Here is a 19,601-nt window from a genome sequence, read left to right on the forward strand (position 1 = left end):
TACGCGGCTGTATCGCGATAAGGTGTAATAAAATATCGATTAGGATCTATATTGGAAATTTAATTAACTCGAGGCGAACGACCGCGCTTCTGTAAATTGCATTTTATTATATCGGAAATCGATTTTTTTTAAACCAACGCTTCGCTATTTAACACCTTCCGTTCCGTCAGAAGCGGATATTTGCAGGCCACATTATATTACCCAGTTGGAGGAGGATAAGTACGCTGATTTATTAATGAGCCGACTTAGCTTCTCGCGAGAGGTCTCTTGCACGGAAATTAATTTACCTCGCGTCTTCAAACCGCAGTCAGGGTTCGTAATAATATATAATGCATTGATTTTTTGCCAATAAGTTCGTTAAAGCTTCACTGTCGCGTGCTCGCGAGGAGTCCCAATGTCGACGCCGCGCCGCGCCGTGCACAAAATGACAAATCGAGTAGCCTTGAATAGAGATTACGATACATTAGGAGAGAAAACGTGACGACGTGTACAGAGAAGGAGAGGAGAGGAGAGAGATCGCGCGGCGAGGATCGGTCGCGTGACAGACGAGCTTCGGGCCCGAGCGAAAGGTTTCTCGCATTCGGTAAATCGCAAATCGAATTAAGCTCTCAGCCAGCACGCTATCCTCGATCCGAAATGTCGTGGACGTATAAAAGGGAGCGATAACGGTGCGGCCGGACAAGTGAGTTGCGGAACGTACGCCCATCTCTTCGCGCCGCGTCTCACTTCAATCTAGGAACCTCTCACCGGCTATTACGTACGGCTTTAAAGTGTACATCTCGTCCAGGGATTCGTCGTCGTCCGTGCCAAGCACCGGCAAGTCAGTCAGACCGCGAGATAAAGGAGAAAAATCGTCCCACGTATCGGTGGCGTTCGTCCGATCGTTCATGTTCGCGAGTTAACTCGGAAAACCAGCCGGCAAACTTCAGCAGGGGGGAGGGGGGGTTGCATCAAACGGTGCATCGACCGTGCACTTGTCAGCCCGCGACTCGACTTACGTCGAAGGATGTTGATGCACAATGGTAGTGGTATCGTGGCCGGGCCATTGGCTTTCACCGGCAGAGTCAGGTAGGTGTGGCGCTATAACGTGTGTTTCCGTACCGTTCTCCTCATAATCATCCGACATTGTGTGGCGGCTGCGAAGCGCCGCTAGTTATATTCGCGACGCGAGGGAGAATGTAGAGCGAAAGCCGGAGCGAGCGAGAAGCACGAAAGTTCTCGGCAGCGAGCGCATAGTACACAACGCTCGCAACGTAGATGCGTTTCATTCGCGAATAAGATCGCGATACGATAAGGGAAGGCTTACGGAGCTCTTACGGCCGGAGAATAGACAGGCTATCAAATCATGCACGCATTATGGCGCTAGACTGTTACTTCGATCTTTCGATAAGCTGGCAAGACTAATAATCACTCGACATCCCAATTAGCGCACAGCCGGATTTAATTCACCAATAGTGCATGCACGTGGAGCAGCTCATCACTATTAATGCTCGCCGTACATGAAAGCGCGTCATATTCTGCGCGATGAATGAGAATCTTGTTTTTCTTTTTTTTCCAAATAGCCGCTGGTGGTGCAACAATGAAGATAACAATGCTACGATAATAATATTATATATAATATCGGCTGCACGCGGATGAGATTTCAAATATTATTCATCCGATACAAGCCTCGGATATATCAGATTAATGTATATTGTTCGAGTTCACTCGTACTCGACAGCGCGTCGAAATTTTTCGTGACGTTATGCCCCTTCGATCGTATCGGCGGCGATTTTATCATCGGACGAATTTGCCGCGCGTAAATGGATCACGTCCACGTTGCGTCGCGTCGCACTGCAATCGATGTAGCGAATTTGCGGGTCGTCTTACTCGGGAAAGTCGCAATTCTTATCGTCGACGCGAAAGCTATTTGTCCTACAACCTTTACATTTGCGATGTCGTGACGGAGTAATAATGCCGGTCACGAAGGAAGCGACAGAAATTACCCTCATAGGTCTTATGGAAATACTTGATTGCCCGTTTAATCTCCGCAGATAGCGATTCGGGACTTTGCTTTATCGCGTTTTGATCAAATTTAATAAAAATAAAATAATTTTTTGCGCTAAAACAAGTCTTACATAAATAATCACGTTTCTTATCTTGGAGCAACTTTCCGAGTATTCTATTCCGAGTATTTGACGTTAATTATCATGATGGATTCTTTGTCAAATTTAAAATCAGTTTTTGCCTCGCAAAGTATTTTGCAAGATTTTTTTCAGTTAACATTAACCATCACGATAATTAAACACTGGATTAAAATTCTGAGAGAATCAAATCCGCTGAATTTGAACGAACAATATAAGCTTTCATTATTTAATTTATAGAAGCTTTATTCGTCGCGGTTGGAGAGTTCGCAAATTTCAATAACTCCGTAATTAAATATTGATTAGCCGGTGTATTTTTAAATAACAGAGATGTACAGCCGCTGCAAGAACGCTTTCTAGGGTGGAACTTTCCCGCCGAACACGCGGACCTCGTGCATCCACATTGGCACTCATTTCTCCCGCCTGAAAGATTATGGCACGTCGCCTTCGCATTCATTTACCTTTTGCTCCTGATGCTGTCCCTCGTCGGGAACGGTATCGTTATTTGGATTTTTAGCACGTAAGTTTAGTATTTAAGAAAATTTTATAGAACAAATCGAATTAATATATCAAAGAGAGCTCAATTAAGTCATAATCACACTGGATCTTTTTTTAACCAGACCGAATTTCTAATTTCTCTGAAGAAATTTCAATTTTTATTAAATAATAATATTAACATTTGAGTTAAACAACTATTTAGTAATCTAAAACAGGTTGAAAAGTAATCTTGAATTTTTTAGATCTTTAGAAACCTAGAACAGTATAAAAAATTGAACTGAATAAAAAAGACCCAGTACGCCTACAAAATAAGTAAAAATGTGTGTGCTTACAAAGGGTTAAATATTGAAGATTACAAGAATTATAAACAATGTAGTTTAAGAACCCGACTGACAACAGCGCAATACTGATTGTAATTTTGTTGATGCTCAATATAAAATAATTAGAGATAACTATTTCCAATCTTTATGTTCTTAATTCTGCATTAGATGTTTATTTTTAATTTACACAATTGATATCGCAAATATTTGTGATGCTGTTTTTAAGGGAAAGAAGAAAAAGATAAAGAATAAAGATAAATTTATCTTGCGCTTCTACTCAAAGACACGCAAAACTCTTGTTTCTATTCTTATTATTCTATTCTTGCTAAATTAAATTGCTTTGCTTTTATTTTTTTAACTGTTTCGCAAAAATCTTTCGCAAAAATGTGTACGTAAATATGTAAAAACTCAAATAACTATAAGAATCATCCCTATACACGGGGGATGTTCGTAAAACCGTCAAAATACTGGTGCTGTCGCCATCTTTATACGTGAAACTGAATCGCTTCGACACCGTTTCTGTGACGTACTATAGGAAATACCGCATTCTGTGTATCTTGTTAAAAAAATTTTCTTAAAATTAATCAATGCATTTCCTGACATATTTGTATTGATATATTAATATCTAGATCGAAATCACTGAGGACACCATCAAACATATTTATCTTGAATTTGGCCGTGTTCGACCTACTGATGGCAATGGAGATGCCTATGCTAATCATAAACAGCTTCCTGGAGCGAACGATTGGTTGGGAGACCGGATGCGATGTGTATGCTTTGTTCGGTGCGATTTCCGGAATGGGACAAGCGATCACCAACGCGGCGATCGCTTTCGATCGATACAGGTTGGCACGCGCCACATCCGACTTTGACCATTTTTATTATTACCAAGCAAATTTTTATGGGAATTATTATTGAACAATCGCAAAAATGTCAACACGCTCAGTAAAATTTAACGACTTGTGCATTGTCGTAAATGAGTATGTCGATAATAGCGATAACAGATCTAGGAAGACAAAATTTTACGATCTAGTGAACATTTCTCGGGATTTGTAAGCAATTTATAACCGATAATAACGACGGGACTGTAACTGTTTTTTATTACACATTTTGATATTACAGAACAATTAGCTATCCGATTGATGGTAGACTAAGTGGGAAACAAGCTATGGTGCTTACTCTGTTTACGTGGTTTTGGGCATTACCATTCTCGATATTGCCCATGACAGGACTATGGGGTCGATATGTGGCAGGTAAAGATTTCTTTAGTCATTTTTGTGTCTTTAGGAAGGTAATAAAATTTAATAAAGTAATAGAGTTAATAAAGTAAGGTAATAAAATTTCATTCTAGTAATGAGATTTAGTAAAATTTAATTTCCGTATTTAAGCTCCATATTCTAATTTTACAAAATTAATTTACATTTTCTTTTCAAATATAATTTACTTTACTAGTTTTTGAATTTAAGATATAACGTATTTCAGGATAATTTTATTATCTAATTTTGTAGAAAATAAACATTTCCTCGAAATAGAATGTTCAGTAAACATCGTACAATTTTCAGAGGGTTTTCTCACCACATGTAGCTTCGATTATCTCACGGACGACAAGGACACAAAGGCATTCGTAATAACGATATTCTTCTGGGCATACGTTCTTCCTATGTTGCTAATTATATACTTTTATTCGCAACTGCTGAAGTCTATTTGCGCTCACGAAAAAATGCTTCGCGATCAAGTAAGCAGAAATTTTGTGATTCGTGTGAAAAACTGAGCTTGAGTTTCAACATCGTGATGAAATAAACTTATTTTGTCGCATTTTGTGTGTACGCAGGCTAAAAAGATGAATGTCAAATCGCTCGTGTCGAATCAAGAAAAAGAGAGGAGCGTTGAGATCAGAATCGCGAAAACCGCATTTACGATTTTCTTCCTTTTTATTCTTGCATGGACACCGTATGCGACTGTCGCTTTAATTGGAGCCTATGGAAATCGGTAAAATTTTGAAAATATTTTTTCAAGAAGTCTTTCTCTTCTGCGTCCAATTTAATTTATTTATGTTACAGCGAAATACTTACTCCGCTGTCAACTATGTTACCAGCCATATTTGCCAAGATTGTGTCGTGCATCGATCCGTGGATATATGCAATCAATCATCCTAGGTAATGTGTTTTATATCCTTAGCATTTTCTCATTTCTAACGAGATTTGATAAAATACAGCGCAATTGTTGTAATTTTGACGAGTTCAAAAGATAATTCCGGGATAAATAATTGTAATATTTCGATTGAGCAATAGAAAAAAATGCGTGCGTACAGGTATCGACAAGAACTGGTAAAGCGCTGCAAATGGATGGGAATTCGAGAAGAAATAGCCGAGGATATCGTGTCGGCGCAGACGGAGAAAATAAATACGGAAGAAACGTAATCTCATTGTTGATCAACGTCATTAACTGCTGTCGAGAGGATATCGATCGATCGCATTTGCATTCCTACCACAAATGCAACTTCGACCAGTCGCCTAGATATTTTCATTTTTTTAAAACAAATCTAATTGAAAAGATAGCTAGATGAAAATTCCATTTTAAAAGACTATGTAAATAAAAAAAAAACTTGTTTAGTTTATGCATATCAATCTGTTACTACAAATATAATTAGAGCAAATATGAGAAAATAATATTTTTTTCATTTTCCTCTCAACCCTTCGTCAATAATAGCTGCAACTTTGATGCAATTAAATTTTTTTTTAATTATTTGCCACTGCATCATGCTTCCCGCGCTCCATAAGAGATGGCAGAGTACGGAGGTTCGTTCTGTGCTGCCATCCAGGTCGAGCCTGGGCTGTTTTTTATTGATCTTGGATTAAAAATTTCAAAGCATTTCGTGGCTAATTACTTATTTGTCTCGCGTTTATTAATGGTGAAAAATAGCTACAATTAGGAGCATTAACTATAAAATTTATTGAAATAAAAATTAAAGCTTCTAAACTAAAACTGTATTGCTATTGATCTTTAAATATTATCAATGAATATCAAGAACTCTGATTATCTTATATTTACATTTCCGTAATATTGTACTTTGCAATTCTTAAGACAATTATTAACACAATTTAGAGTTAAATAAAATATTTTAATTTCTAAGAAGTTTTTCCGTAGATCGTATTCGACATAGAAAAGTTGTAAATAGAACACTTTGATAGTTCTTGAACATAACTCTTCTATCGACATTCTAAAGATCAAGTCAAGGATCACGAATCAGTCGTTTGAGATGGTGTAGATTTTCTATCCATCCGTGGCCGAAGAGCGACTTATCTATCGGGTGAGCAGAAGTGGATAGAGATCTCTTTCTGTCCACCAAGAGTGGAGAAACATTGTCTTATCTCGGAACGAGGTCACGTGCCACCTGAAGCGCGGAGGAAGCCCGGATAGAAAAGAAAAGTCGGTGAGGAGAGCGAGAGCGAGAGAGGAGTAGAGCGAAGGAAAAAAGGCGAGCACGGCTCGAAGACAGCTCTGAAGAATACCACAGCACGTTCGCGTTTATGTGTTATCTTTTAGTCCGGGAAAAATATTGTCCTACAAATCAACTCCGGCTGAGAAATTGCTCGCTTGTGAGGAGACCGAGGCTTCTGGTAGTCGTTGATCGTCCAACTTTTATCACGCAATCGAATTAGTTGTCCATGATAAGCTCGGTAGCTGATACCGTAACGTAAAAGCAGATTGTGGCCTTCTCGTGCGCGGTAATTCGAACGCCGTTTTCTTGCACGAAAGTTTTGTACTAGCTTAAAGATTCACGCATAATACGTCCTTTCTTTTATGCGCTAATATCACTGACGAAACGTATCCTTTTTTACGAGACAGCCTTTGGGCGCGCTTGTTACAGAAAAATTGAGAGGATCTCCTTACTCCCTCGTTATCTCGATCCCCTGACTCACCCCGCACGCTCCCTTCTTACCGAGGGAAAGTGATACGCTATATGAGCATAGCGTTCGTAGAAAATCTCGATAGCGCTCCATGTATGTCACAAAGTATGTTCTTGGAATATATAACTTTCGCAAAAAAGTCAGTTGTTCCGTATCTGTTATCTCCCATATGCCTCAAATTATCCTCAGAATCTTTCTGTGTAAAGTTTAAATTTTATTTGGTAGTATTGATCTTATTCTAGTCAATTTTACATACATGTTTCTTTCGCGTAAAAAAATCGCATTCTCTCTCACTGTAAACTCAATTCTCGATACATTGTAAAAAATAAAATGCTAATTTAACACTTTTGTCTCAAAAAGTCCACTCTAAACTTTAAGTTAAAATAACTCAAAAGTTAAGTTAAAATGACTCTTATTTTAACTTAATAACTTACTTTTGAGTTATTTTAACAAAAAATTTAGAGTGGACTTTCTGGGACATTTTTTTTTCACTGTGTATTAATCGATAAAATTGATTCTTATTTAATGTAATAATAATTGAAAACTGCCATTAAGAGCGTGAAGCATATCGCGGGAAAATAATCAACGTAAAAGCTGATCGTCTAAACATTCAACTTTGAAAGAATACCATAAAACCGGCGAAGTAAGCTCGGTTGATCTTGGATACTGCACCAACGTATTTTTTCTCGCGATTGTCTGCGAGACGATCGCAGAAGGAACAAAGGTAATGAATAACGCGCGACAGCGTGCTAACTTACTGTCTAACTTTCTTGCGAGCAAGAAACATTGCTCCATGAATACGCGGAGCGACTCGGTCTCGTGAAATATGTACAACTACCGAAGCGCAGCGAGGAACTTTGAAATCTGACGGACGGAGCCTAGAAAGAATCGCGTTCTCTTTCCAGAAGAACATTGTGCCAGAGTAATATTTTTATTCGCCAAAGAGCGCGCCGCGCTGCACTTGTTCCAAGACTTTGACTGCGAGCGTAGCTTCTACGGAAGATTAAGGCGGAATAATACTGACTTTTCGCGGTACGTCATCTTTCCATCTCTCGTTTGTGAAACTCTAAAATGAATCTTCCGTCGAATTTTTGCATGCATCACTCCGCGGAATGATTAGGGCGATTTCGGATAGGGTTGACACAAAAAGATGCTCATTGAACGTATGATAATTTCGGCTAATCTTGGTCAATTGGTGCGTCGATAATTGTTTCCATCGCTGGGTATCCTAATCCATCAGGGAAGACAAGATGATTACGTGCCCGACGCGTTCGCCATTGGTCGAGAAAGTTTAGTCCAGTTCGTGAAACGGCAGTGAATCGTGAACGCGGATCATTGGGCAGTAGGCGGGCTTCACAGACAGCTCGGGTAGTTTGGTTAATATGCAGTTAGTACGTCATTTGTTTCTCACCGCTAGAAGGGCTTATCATAATCTCTGACGTCACGGTATCCCCCCGGATCTCCGGCTGTTATCGCGGTGGTGGGTAACGGTGGCTCTACCGACCAGCGTACGCGATCGATTCTTTGAGGATAGAACTGGCTTCGTTTTCATTATGATGAAAGTAAATCGCGCACGCGGCGCGTCGACATTATAAAATACCGAAGAGATTGGACGTATCGGAACAAGTTTATTCGCGTAGAGAGTGAAGTTCACCAGCGAGAAAAACCGGAACATCAACTAACATAGTTAAAGGGAAAAGTTTCCGATCTCAGCACAAAACGACAACACAGAACGCACAAAACGCGACTTCTACTCTTATCCTGCCACCCTTACCCCTCCGTCGCTCTGGCTTTTTACGAAAGCGCGTTTGTCGTCGTCACGTCGACCGGTCGGTGCAGTCTACCGGGAAATATATATGCGGGCCATTGAATGACAGGATTTCCAATCAGCAGAAATCCCATCGTGCGACAAGACGACCGACGGGCGGCCACCACCCCACGATTTTCCGAGCGTTCTTTTTTCGTTCCCAGCCGCTTTCGACTTACGTACAATCAAAGTTTTCCGCGCCAAGTCTGCGCGGCGGCGACGACGACGACAACGACGACGACGACGACGACGACAACGGCGCGAAGACAGCGACGGCGCCGAGCGCGAAGAAGAATGAGAAGAGTGGTAGGAAAAAGGTGGAGCCGAACCAAAGGGGAAAAGCGAGGAGATAGTGGAGAGGAAGAACGTTATAGCTATAGAGTTCGGCAGAACGGAGACTCAAGAATCGAGAAAATCCTTGATTAGATGTTCGCTGTCAAAGGAGCCCGTCGCTCGTCGAGAGAGTCGAGGGAAAGAAGAAGAAAGAGCGAAGGGAGAAAGGTGGCCGCGTCGCGTTGCACCGCGACGACTCGATCTGGAAGACGAATTAAAAATAGTCCCCGACTGCGAACGTCGTGGAATCGATTGCCGTTCTGTCTATTGCGGCGGAGAGCGCGGGGGCAAAAAGAAGCGAGAGAACCGCGCCTTTCGAAAGCGGAATGGAATCATCTAACTCCCGTTCAAGATACGTCCCGTTCCGTCCTATTTCCTGAGGTCGCGCCGAGCGACGGCCAGTTATGGATGTTGAAAATTCAATTACGCGGGATTTATGGCTGCCGGCGCTGGGCATATTTATTATCGCACTATCCCCTTCTGTAACTTCCGTTATTCTCTGTGCGCTCCCATCCGCCATCGCCCCACCAATGACGTCCGTTTCCCATGACGCCGATGATTAAATAGAAATTCATCCGCTACATCGAATAATCGATGGTCGATTCCCGTTGCACCGGAGAAAAAACTTATCGTCGTACCCGTCGATATGGATTTCGTATTTTAATGATAATATTATAAGTGCATGAGAACTGGACTGTTCAGTGGAAGGAACGCAAATGGAACAATGTCCGAACGAAAATTTATAATTATTTCAAGAATCCGAATACGTTTGAGCTAGAAATCGAACTCGATTCGCGTATGCAATACTTACTGACTGTTCGTATATGCGGCGTTGCGATTATCTGAATAATAATCGCGTCAGTACATTCACCGCATGCCTCTCCCGAATGAATATGAGCGAAGTTGACACTATGAAGGACAAATGCACAACGGTAGCATTATTAAATATACAATGCGTAGCACCTAATGACGTGACAATATACATATTATTATTAATTTGTACATAATTAATGGATACCGTATTTCGATTCCGATCGCGACGTAAACCGCCCGCCGCAGCGGTTTCATATGGTCAGCGCTTTTAGGCAAAAACGATATATATCCCTCCGCCGGATACAAACGGAATAAATTTGCTTAATCGCGGTGCTCATTAGCGCCCGAACTTTAGTCTATGCGCGGCTATCGTGTTACTCGCCGTAGAATTACGTTCTCTCTTTTATATACGCGCTATTCCGGCTTATCGATTACGTATCTTTAGTTTAAAATTATGTGTGGTCATTATTCCGGATCGCGATAATGAAAAAGTATATACGATTATAAATACATGATACATGCTTAATAGTCAAACGTCATGCTTCGGAAGTCGTCTGTGAAATGAATCCGTGACTTTTTCTTCTCCTCGCAAGTGTATACCTTCAGTTCTATCGAGCTATGCACATGAAGATCGAGGTACACCGACAGCCCGAGTTAATTAATTCTGGGTTAGAGATTCGTTGCCTCTTCTAGATTATGTAATCTCACGTGTAACGTCGATAGTAAAGGAAAATTTAATTAATCAAATTACCCATTAAGCAACTCTGACAAAATTATTGTTAGACTTAAGAATTGCAATATTTTAAACATTTCTTAAATTTCCGAATATTTTACGTTTTGATTACGACATAAATGCGTTCCTTTTTATTTTCATTCAACAAGTATACATATAAAAGCAATTGATACTAAAGTGTAAAATCTATTTGTAATTTAAATATATACAGAACAGTCGGTACGTTGTACGCACGTCGTTACTTGTACAGAAAATTATTGATTATTAATATCCAATTGTCACAGTTTCACTAAGCAGAAGATATTATTAGCATAGTGCGCCACACCCTCGCAGAACATCGCTTCTCGTTAATATCATGATGCAACGTGAAGATGTAATGTAACAAACGTATCCCCGTCGACACGCTCACCAACGTGGGCTCTAGTGGTGCACACCGACTCTATCGAGTCGATTACACCGGCTGGCCGGGTATTACGGTAAACTACTGACTGCGACAATCTGGATTGCGTGGTTCACGCACACGGTACATCCACGGCGGCCAAGCCTACATTCCGTCCGATGGCGCACTCGCACGCGGTGCTGCGCCGCTATTACAAACGTAAGGGACTGCTATCGACCATGTTTCACCTGTCATATCGGGCCGATATGCGCACAACTACGGGAACCTAACCGACGACCGTGCACTGATACGAATTACTTCGGCTTCCGGTAACGCGTGGCCGCAATTAATTTCTGCGCGGGCCCGAGGTTTCCACGATATAATTACGAGGGTAAACATAATCGTCACAGATTGCTCGTCATATCACATTTTCCGCTTCTCGCTTCCTGGCATTGTGTCCATCCGGTATAACGAATTTTTATGCGTTATAATAAGGAACAAAGTAGAAAGGTTGGTTTGCGTAAAAATTGGTAGCTTCGGCGAATGGGGATACGGACGATTGAAAACGAAAGATAGGTATGTTTATTCACCGCAAAATTGAAAAAATTCCATTTAATTGCAAATCTGCAGCTACGAATAATATAGAAAAAGCGCTATGCTTACATACTGTTTACGCAGCGCTTTCACGATCTGGTATGTTATTTCCATATGTTAGAAACACCTGGGAGCCTTGCAAATCGAGCGTAAGTTCAATACTTTTTAGCCTTTTTTTTCGCGTGAATATACGGAATTCTTCTGTTTGTATTATTCTCGCGTACGGATTTAACTGATAAAATTTACTCACAAAATAACCGTTTGTAAGAAATATTTAAACAGAGTATCCATCACCCAATATTTTCACAGTATATTCTAAAAAACAATTGGAGTGAAAAATCTCCTAATAATCGAATGCTCAAAATCAATAACACTTTACGAATTATAAATAATTAAAATCAGATAAATGATATTAGAAATCGCAACAAATACAATGCGAATAGAAACGAATAAGATCCCTATTCGTAATTGCGAACAGATACCGATAGAAAATGATATGGAATTCGCGCATTCAAATCCGTACACGTGTACCAAAACGTGTCATCCATTATCGATTCTCACAGTTCGGATGATATTGATTTTCATTGCTTTGCTGATTTTATTTTTCAATTTTTCATCTATATTACGTCGTTTATCGCAAATAATAATTAATCGCGCTGATAATCACTACTTGTTCACAGCGAATCGCGTTTCATGTCCCTTGATATTTGTCATTACCGCAACGGGAAACGAGACGATACAAGGAGTGGCTTACATCATTTTAGTGCCACGTAAATGACAGTGCGTTAATTAAAAAAGCATTTATGTAAATTAATTTCTTAGTTTACTTTTACTACAAACATTTATATCTTGAAAGGAACAAAGTTGTATGATTTTAATAAATGAAACGTTGTTGTGATTTTTCTTTTAATAAATCATACAAATAAAATTCAATCATCATGAGTTTAATTATGGTGACACAAATAATTGTCAAAATATGATTGCATGAAATTCTTGATATAATTACATATTTTATTACATTTTTCATTATATATTTAGAAAAATGTGTTCGCGATCTGACTTCCATATATAGGCTACTTTGTTTGTATCAAATAATTGCGATTAAATATCTTGGTTGACTTTATCATCAAATTTTTAAATCAATATTTTTGAAATTAGTTGTCAAAGCTTTATCTGATAAAAATGTACCAACTATATACTCTCCGACATCGCCATCGATTCAATCGGTGGTTCTTTTTTTAATATATGTTTATTTTTTTTCATTTTTCGTGTAGAATTTGTAGAATATAATATTACAAAATATAAAAAAATATGAAAACATATTTCAAAACATGGTATATAATCAAGTTACTTACACATGCAAAATATTTTACCAACGTAGAAACTGTTTGAAATGTAATACAAAATATTCAAAATAATTTTTGCACTATTATATCATTGAAAAAAAACAATCAATATTTATTACTTTATTTTGCAATATTATGGAGCTCACTAAGCTTTTAAGTAACGTGAGAAAAAAATCATTAATAAATTTCGATTATAAATCTTTCAATCACAAAAATACATCAATCATTCAAATATTTTGTAAAAAAAATGTATCGCGTAAAAAAATGTAGATAAAGTCATGACGTGTGTGTAAGTTAACTTTGTCTAAAAAGATAAATCTAATATTCACGCTAACGAACACGGCGAATAAATCGATTGACAATACAATATTCAATTGCGATACGCATAATTTACATGATATCCAGTGCCATACGAATGCTTTATAATTATCACTGTTCTACACGTTAATAAGTATAATTTTAATAATTGCGTCCCTATACGTAAATTTAATATGTTGAATGGACTACGATCGATTGCGCGTATAAAATCTAATATATTTCTTATTTTCTGAATGAACAGCCTCTTGTTGGTATTAAACAATTAGAAAATCCCTTTTATTTCAAATAATCGCGTTATCGTTCCTTTAGCCATAGGTCTATTATGTTAATAAAAAAGTTCATTTATCACTCACCGATTGATGCGCAACAGCGGAGGTACTGTAACGTTGACAATAATGATTCTGTAACATACAAATGTAACATTCAAATTAAAATAATGCAGGAAATAATTTTCCAAAAGCTAATAATTATGTGCGTTGAATTTTTTATTCATTTTCAGTTTTTAAATATCTGTGAAAATAATTTTAGAAAAAAGCAATCATAAAAATAAATTTTGTGAATCTTTTTAAGTGTTTTAAAAATATCTTTCTCTCTAATAATTACTCTCAAGTTTGAAATAAAATGGTCCAAATAAAGAATGGCTAATTTTGCACAAATGAAAAATAAAACTCACCGCAAAGTTGCTCCGCCGGCGCCCGATGCCTGTCCTAGGCCTCCTCCTCCTCTCAGGCTTCTTCAGGTTTTGTAAGACTCTTCTGCATCAAACAATATTAATTGCAAATCAACGAAAACATGAAACATAAGCTCATGCGAACTGCGCGCTGATTATTTGTCGGTCTTGGTGGTATTGACAACTTTCCTTTGATATCACAGATCAATATTATTAAATTGACAAGCAGCTTAATAATAATGATACTAATGAGCATCTTAGAGTGGGAATAATGAAGAATTCATTGCGAAAAGTATCATTTCATGCATCGTTTTTAAGACTGTATCAAGATCGGCAAATAATCGGCAATAAGAGATTGCATGAGTTGGAAATTATATAATTCATGCAAAATTATTATTAGACACCAAAATTTACTTCGATCAATAATATCTCTTCTTCCGATTACGTTTAACTTTCCGGAGCGTTATTTTATGAATTATTTAAAGAAACAATTTGATTACAGAGAGAACAAGCAGAATTTCGTTCATGATATATAAAAATCGATTTATTCATCGCTCTTCTCTCAACCTTTGCTCTTCGCTCAACCGAATTGTCAGTTCCGTAGAACTCCCAATTTTCACGAAAACGCAAATAACTTCGATCGTACGATACTTTGTATAATACGATATATCATTATTCAACATAATGAACTGTTCCTTATTCTCTGTCCCATATTCTTTCTCTTATGTTTGCGTCTTTAACTTTCCTGTCGTTGGGCTTTCCCCTAATCAAGATTGTACTTAGCAAAGGGTATGGTCAATGAAAATAAATACTTCTAAAAATAAACAACGAATATTGATCATTTCTTTACATTGAAACATTTTACGAAGAATAGGTGTAGAATATTCTATCCAATGTAACTTATCGTCTCTTAAATCACTCGCTTAATTTTATCTCGCGCTGAAAATAACAGATGAATTGTATTTATAGCAGCAAGAAGTCAAATGCAAAATAAATTCGTATTTGAGAAATATATGCGAGGATTGTTTAAAAAATAATTTTTAGTCATAAATATATCACGTTAAAGCAGTAATTTATAACTCTCTCTTCTCTTAACGTCCGGCTTTAAATTTTTGTAATAAATAAATTAAACGAATATTTTTTTCAACATATAACTACTGCTTTGCTATATTTAAAAATTTTTAGTTGCAAAATTTTTTCAAACATATGATTTGGTAATCGCTAACTGTTCTTGATAATTTCATTTTGAAGAATAATTATCGTTATACCTTATGGAACGATTCGCGTCACTTATTTGTTCGAATATCATTGCGAAAATGGCAGTGTGGCGTCCTACGGGTATTGTAACGTATATACATTCATTTGCCATGAAAGAAAAACATATCAAAAGTGTCCGGTCGATTGCCTCTACGAATTATTTAATGCTTTGTGAAACATTCGCGCCTGATATTCTGTTTCTGGCATTTGAAATCAATTTCAATGCATGGAGTATCATAATACTGAATTTAAATCTAACATTTATTTGAAATGTAACATCGAATAACTGCCAATTTTATCGTAAATATATTTTATGCATATCTTAATTTATTATTTCAAATTGTCAAATGCTGTCAGACAGAAACAAATTTCTATAATTTCTATCAATTAATAAAGAATTTTTCTTATGATTTTACTAAATAGAAATGACTCGACACTTCACAAAAAATGAGACGATACTTATTTTTCTCGGATTTATTAAAATCACATAATTTTTCAGAGATGTAAAAATAAAGATCATAGAGTATATTCTCATTTCTCTGTTGTAAAATTAATTTATTAAATTATATCAGTTTTTATTTCTCAGATATAAAATTTTTTAAATAATAATGATTATAAACCATATATAATTCAAATTTCTCGATCATAAATTAAAAAAAAAAGAGAAATGGAAAAAATATCATTAGCCAATTTTCACTTGTAATGGTTAATCGTTTATAACTTAAGATCTATTATAACTTCAGTATTTTCGTATTTCAAATTTCTGATTTAATTTATTCTCTAAAATATAGTATTACAATTTTTAATAATTGGAAAATACTCAGTAAAATATAACCGGTACGAGGAATTTAATTAAGTTTAATTAGTTAATTAGAAAAATATTTAGCAACTTATAAAAATCTTGAAATAAATATAAAATTTTATTTAATTTTTATATATTTTTCTTTATATCACTTATGTATAAATAACAAAATAAAATTTAGATTTACTTTAAGAGCTGTTATATAATTTTTCCTTCGATTATTTTGCGCTACATTAAAATACAATACATTAAACTACTGCTACTTGAAGTTAGTTTTCACCTGAAAATTAATGCGTGAGGAGAATAAACTGATTTGATTTCTTAACAGTATTTTTTTTGTAAAATGCAAAAATAAAAATTTAAAAAACAAAAAAATATGTAAGTAGAAAATAAAAATATTAAAATTAAATTTATTCATTTATATAAAGATCACATACGTTATAGATTTTCAAAATTACGTTTACAAAACATTACAAATTTAACCATATCTGCATATTTTCCATAAAATAATGAACGAATTTAGTATGTAGTTATATTTATGAAATTCGCAATTGTGTGAAAATTTATTCGTCTAATTTCCTATTTGAATTAAATGATACAAATTTTAATATCAGAAATTATATATTGGTTTGTGTGTGTATAATACTCGCACGTATTTGAATTAATTTAAAAGAATCAATTGATTTTTTCTTTTAATAAATACTTTAAAAAAAGTACATAATTTACCAAAATTATTTTTATTTTTATAAAAAGGAAAATTTAATAATATTTACGTAATAAATAATATCTGATACTTGAGTAATAAGATTTATAATCACCATAATTGCATCGTCCTTGCTTAATGTCTTCTAAGTCTTCTTTTTCTCATAATTCTTTGCATTCACCTAACCCACGTTTGTTTGAAACCGATTAATATTATAATTGCGCGCAAACTAATTTTCATAATAACGACACTTTTCGCGACACGACACGTGCACTTTATTATGTTACGAAAAATGTTAGAATAACGCTAAAAAATTGCACAAAAATATAATTTGTCGTTGCGATATCTTGCGAAACGGCAAAATTCGAATAACGAATTTTGAAAGCCAGCCGACGTATGAACGAATTTGTGCGGCTGACAAATATTAAAACACAGGTTTAATTATGACCGTACGCACAGAGTCATTAATGGTTTAACGCATAAATTTATGCACATATCGAATGCATACACATGCATTTTCCATGTGCACCCTGACAAGTGCTTAAATTCATGATGAATTATATATTAATAACGTCGTGTGTACTTATTAATAAATGCGATGCCGAGATATTTACTTCAACAGAAAGCTATCGTCTCGATACATTAATTGTCACAAACCGATCGTCTTTAATTAGACAGAAAATCGCGTTCCGCGTTTCCTAGCTCTCCGCAGAGACGATAACTGAATTTCACTGTTTAGTCACGTATAGCGCGATCGCGTCTCGAGTTGTAAAATGCGATGATCCACATTGATCTATGGTGATCCACGGAGCGGTGCGCGTCACTGCAAGTTGGCTCAAATGTTTGCGTAAACGTAAACAAAATAACAATGCGTATATGTAAACAGTGTACGTCGCATAGTTGCAAAAAAAAGCAAACAGCGAGCGCTTGTTACTCGAATATGGTTAGACAAATAATTATCATCCGTAGATGTAACAACGAAGCAGGAATTGTGCCTTAAGGCCACAGTACACAAAAAAACTTTAGCAGTAAAACTTAGGAAGTAAGCAAATCTGACATGTTGATATCCTTACTATATATGACTTATTGTTTACGTTTTTCTATGGCTTTTATAGTTAATTCTTCGTGGTTAATTTGACTCCGAAAAAATGTTTGAGGCTTTACATTTCTAAATTAATTCTCTTTTATAAAAAATAAAAAATTATGATTTTTTTTTTTAGTAAAGCTTATTTTTCAAAAATGTTTACTTTCGAGATTTTTAAAATATGTTACGATTAAAATTTTTAATTATAATACCGCTGTATTTCTATAATTTTTTGTTTAAAAGATGTTCAGTATTTTACTTCAAAGATTAAAAACTGTGAATACAACAACCAGTTAATGCGCTGAAATTATTTTGACTCCGGTGTAGCCATTACGGAACTTTCAAGAAGTGTGATTACGAAAAGTTAAATGAACAATTCATGTACCTGTTTATTGCTGTGTGTGAAGCTGGCATATCATTTGGTGGAAACTCACTAAACATTGACAGTTCTGGGTTTATTTTCAATAGTTCTACAGTTTCTGATAGATAAAACAAATAGTTCTGGTCTTTAAAGACAAAAAAAACGCATAGCACAAAGTGAGACGACAGGTTCACGCAGCGTCTCAGTTCGTCCTGCGTCATTTTTCTGGTCAAATAATTCTGGTAAGATTTTAAAAGATCTATAGTTCTACATGAGTTCTAGAAAGAGTTCTAGCGTTTAACATAGTTTATTAAATTAAAAAAAAAAATTTGTACAAAATATATATTTTATAATATTACATAATAAAGTTCCGTCTACAAAAAAATATTTTTTCTCCAGTTCTGAACGTATTTAAATGCCTTCCAAAAAGTTTTTCGTGCACAGAATTCTTCGAAAAAGACTAGCATCTCACCTAAATAAGCGGAAAATCGGCTTTTTCGGAAGTTATTAATTTTTTGTTGATTAACTAATATCGAAATCGACCGCAACTCTTCGTAAGGCGCTTTAATATGTTGAGAACTGTAGGAAAAATATTTTTTTGTACACAGAACTCTTTGAAAAAGATCAGCATCTCACCTATTTATGCGAAATATCGGCTTTTTCAGAAGTTATTAATTTTTTGTTGATTAACTAATATCGTTATCGACCACAACTCTTCGGAATGCGCTTTAATACGTTAAGAACTATTGGAAAATTATTTTTTGGTACACAGAACTTTTGAATATACACCAGCGTCTGACCCATATGCGCGTATATACGACTTTCGCGGAAGATGACAATTTTTTTCTGAAGGCGTTTAGATACGTTCAGAACTGTAGGAAAAACATTTTTTTTGCACACGGAACTCTATTATGTAATATTATAAAATAAATATTTTGTACTAATTTTTTTTTTTTTAATTAAATAAACTATGTTAAACGCTAGAGCTCTTTCTAGAACTTATGTAGAACTATATATCTTTTAAAATCCTACAAGAATTGGGTCTGGAAAATAACGCAGGACAAACTTAGACGCTGCGTGAACCTGGCGTCTCACTTTGTCCTATGCGTTTTTTTCGCTTTAAAGGCCAGAACTGTTTGTTTTATCTATCAGAGACTGTAAAACTATTGAAAATAAACGCAGAACTGTAAATGTTTAGTGACTTTCCACCAAATAATATGCCAGCTTCACACACACTGTTTCTTGTTAGATCAAAAGTCGTCATCCTCGACTTGTTAATTGCGACAGCTAATCAACTCGAATAGATTTATATTGAATTAGTGATTTTGCGATATATTGATAACATCGCAATTTTTTTCTTGAATCGCGATGCTAGTAAATTTTAATTACGAAATTGCATGCGATTAAATCGTGCCTGCAATTAAGAATCGCAAATACAGCTCAAAACTCAAACGGTAGTGAAGTATTCATTAAATACTTTGAAAAAAAAAAAAAATAAATAAAAGTTTCTCCAATAATATTTACAATACGGCTGTAAGATTTAATTTTA

At 35.9% G+C, this 19,601-nt stretch overlaps 1 protein-coding gene across 1 annotated transcript; it reads left to right on the plus strand.

The window, feature by feature from the left end:
• The first annotated feature begins 365 nt into the window (after positions 1-365).
• On the plus strand, positions 366-5,607 carry LOC105200910 (opsin, blue-sensitive). The gene is made up of 8 exons (XM_011168715.3): positions 366-1,068; positions 2,452-2,643; positions 3,571-3,786; positions 4,064-4,194; positions 4,504-4,676; positions 4,773-4,930; positions 5,002-5,097; positions 5,253-5,607. The coding sequence occupies exons 1-8, from the start codon at positions 1,007-1,009 to the stop codon at positions 5,359-5,361; spliced, it is 1,137 nt and encodes a 378-aa protein (XP_011167017.2). The 5' UTR covers positions 366-1,006; the 3' UTR covers positions 5,362-5,607.
• Positions 5,608-19,601: the final 13,994 nt, after the last annotated feature.

Source organism: Solenopsis invicta, chromosome 6 (assembly GCF_016802725.1).
Source record: "Solenopsis invicta isolate M01_SB chromosome 6, UNIL_Sinv_3.0, whole genome shotgun sequence".
In the NCBI taxonomy this organism is placed as follows: domain Eukaryota; kingdom Metazoa; phylum Arthropoda; class Insecta; order Hymenoptera; family Formicidae; genus Solenopsis; species Solenopsis invicta.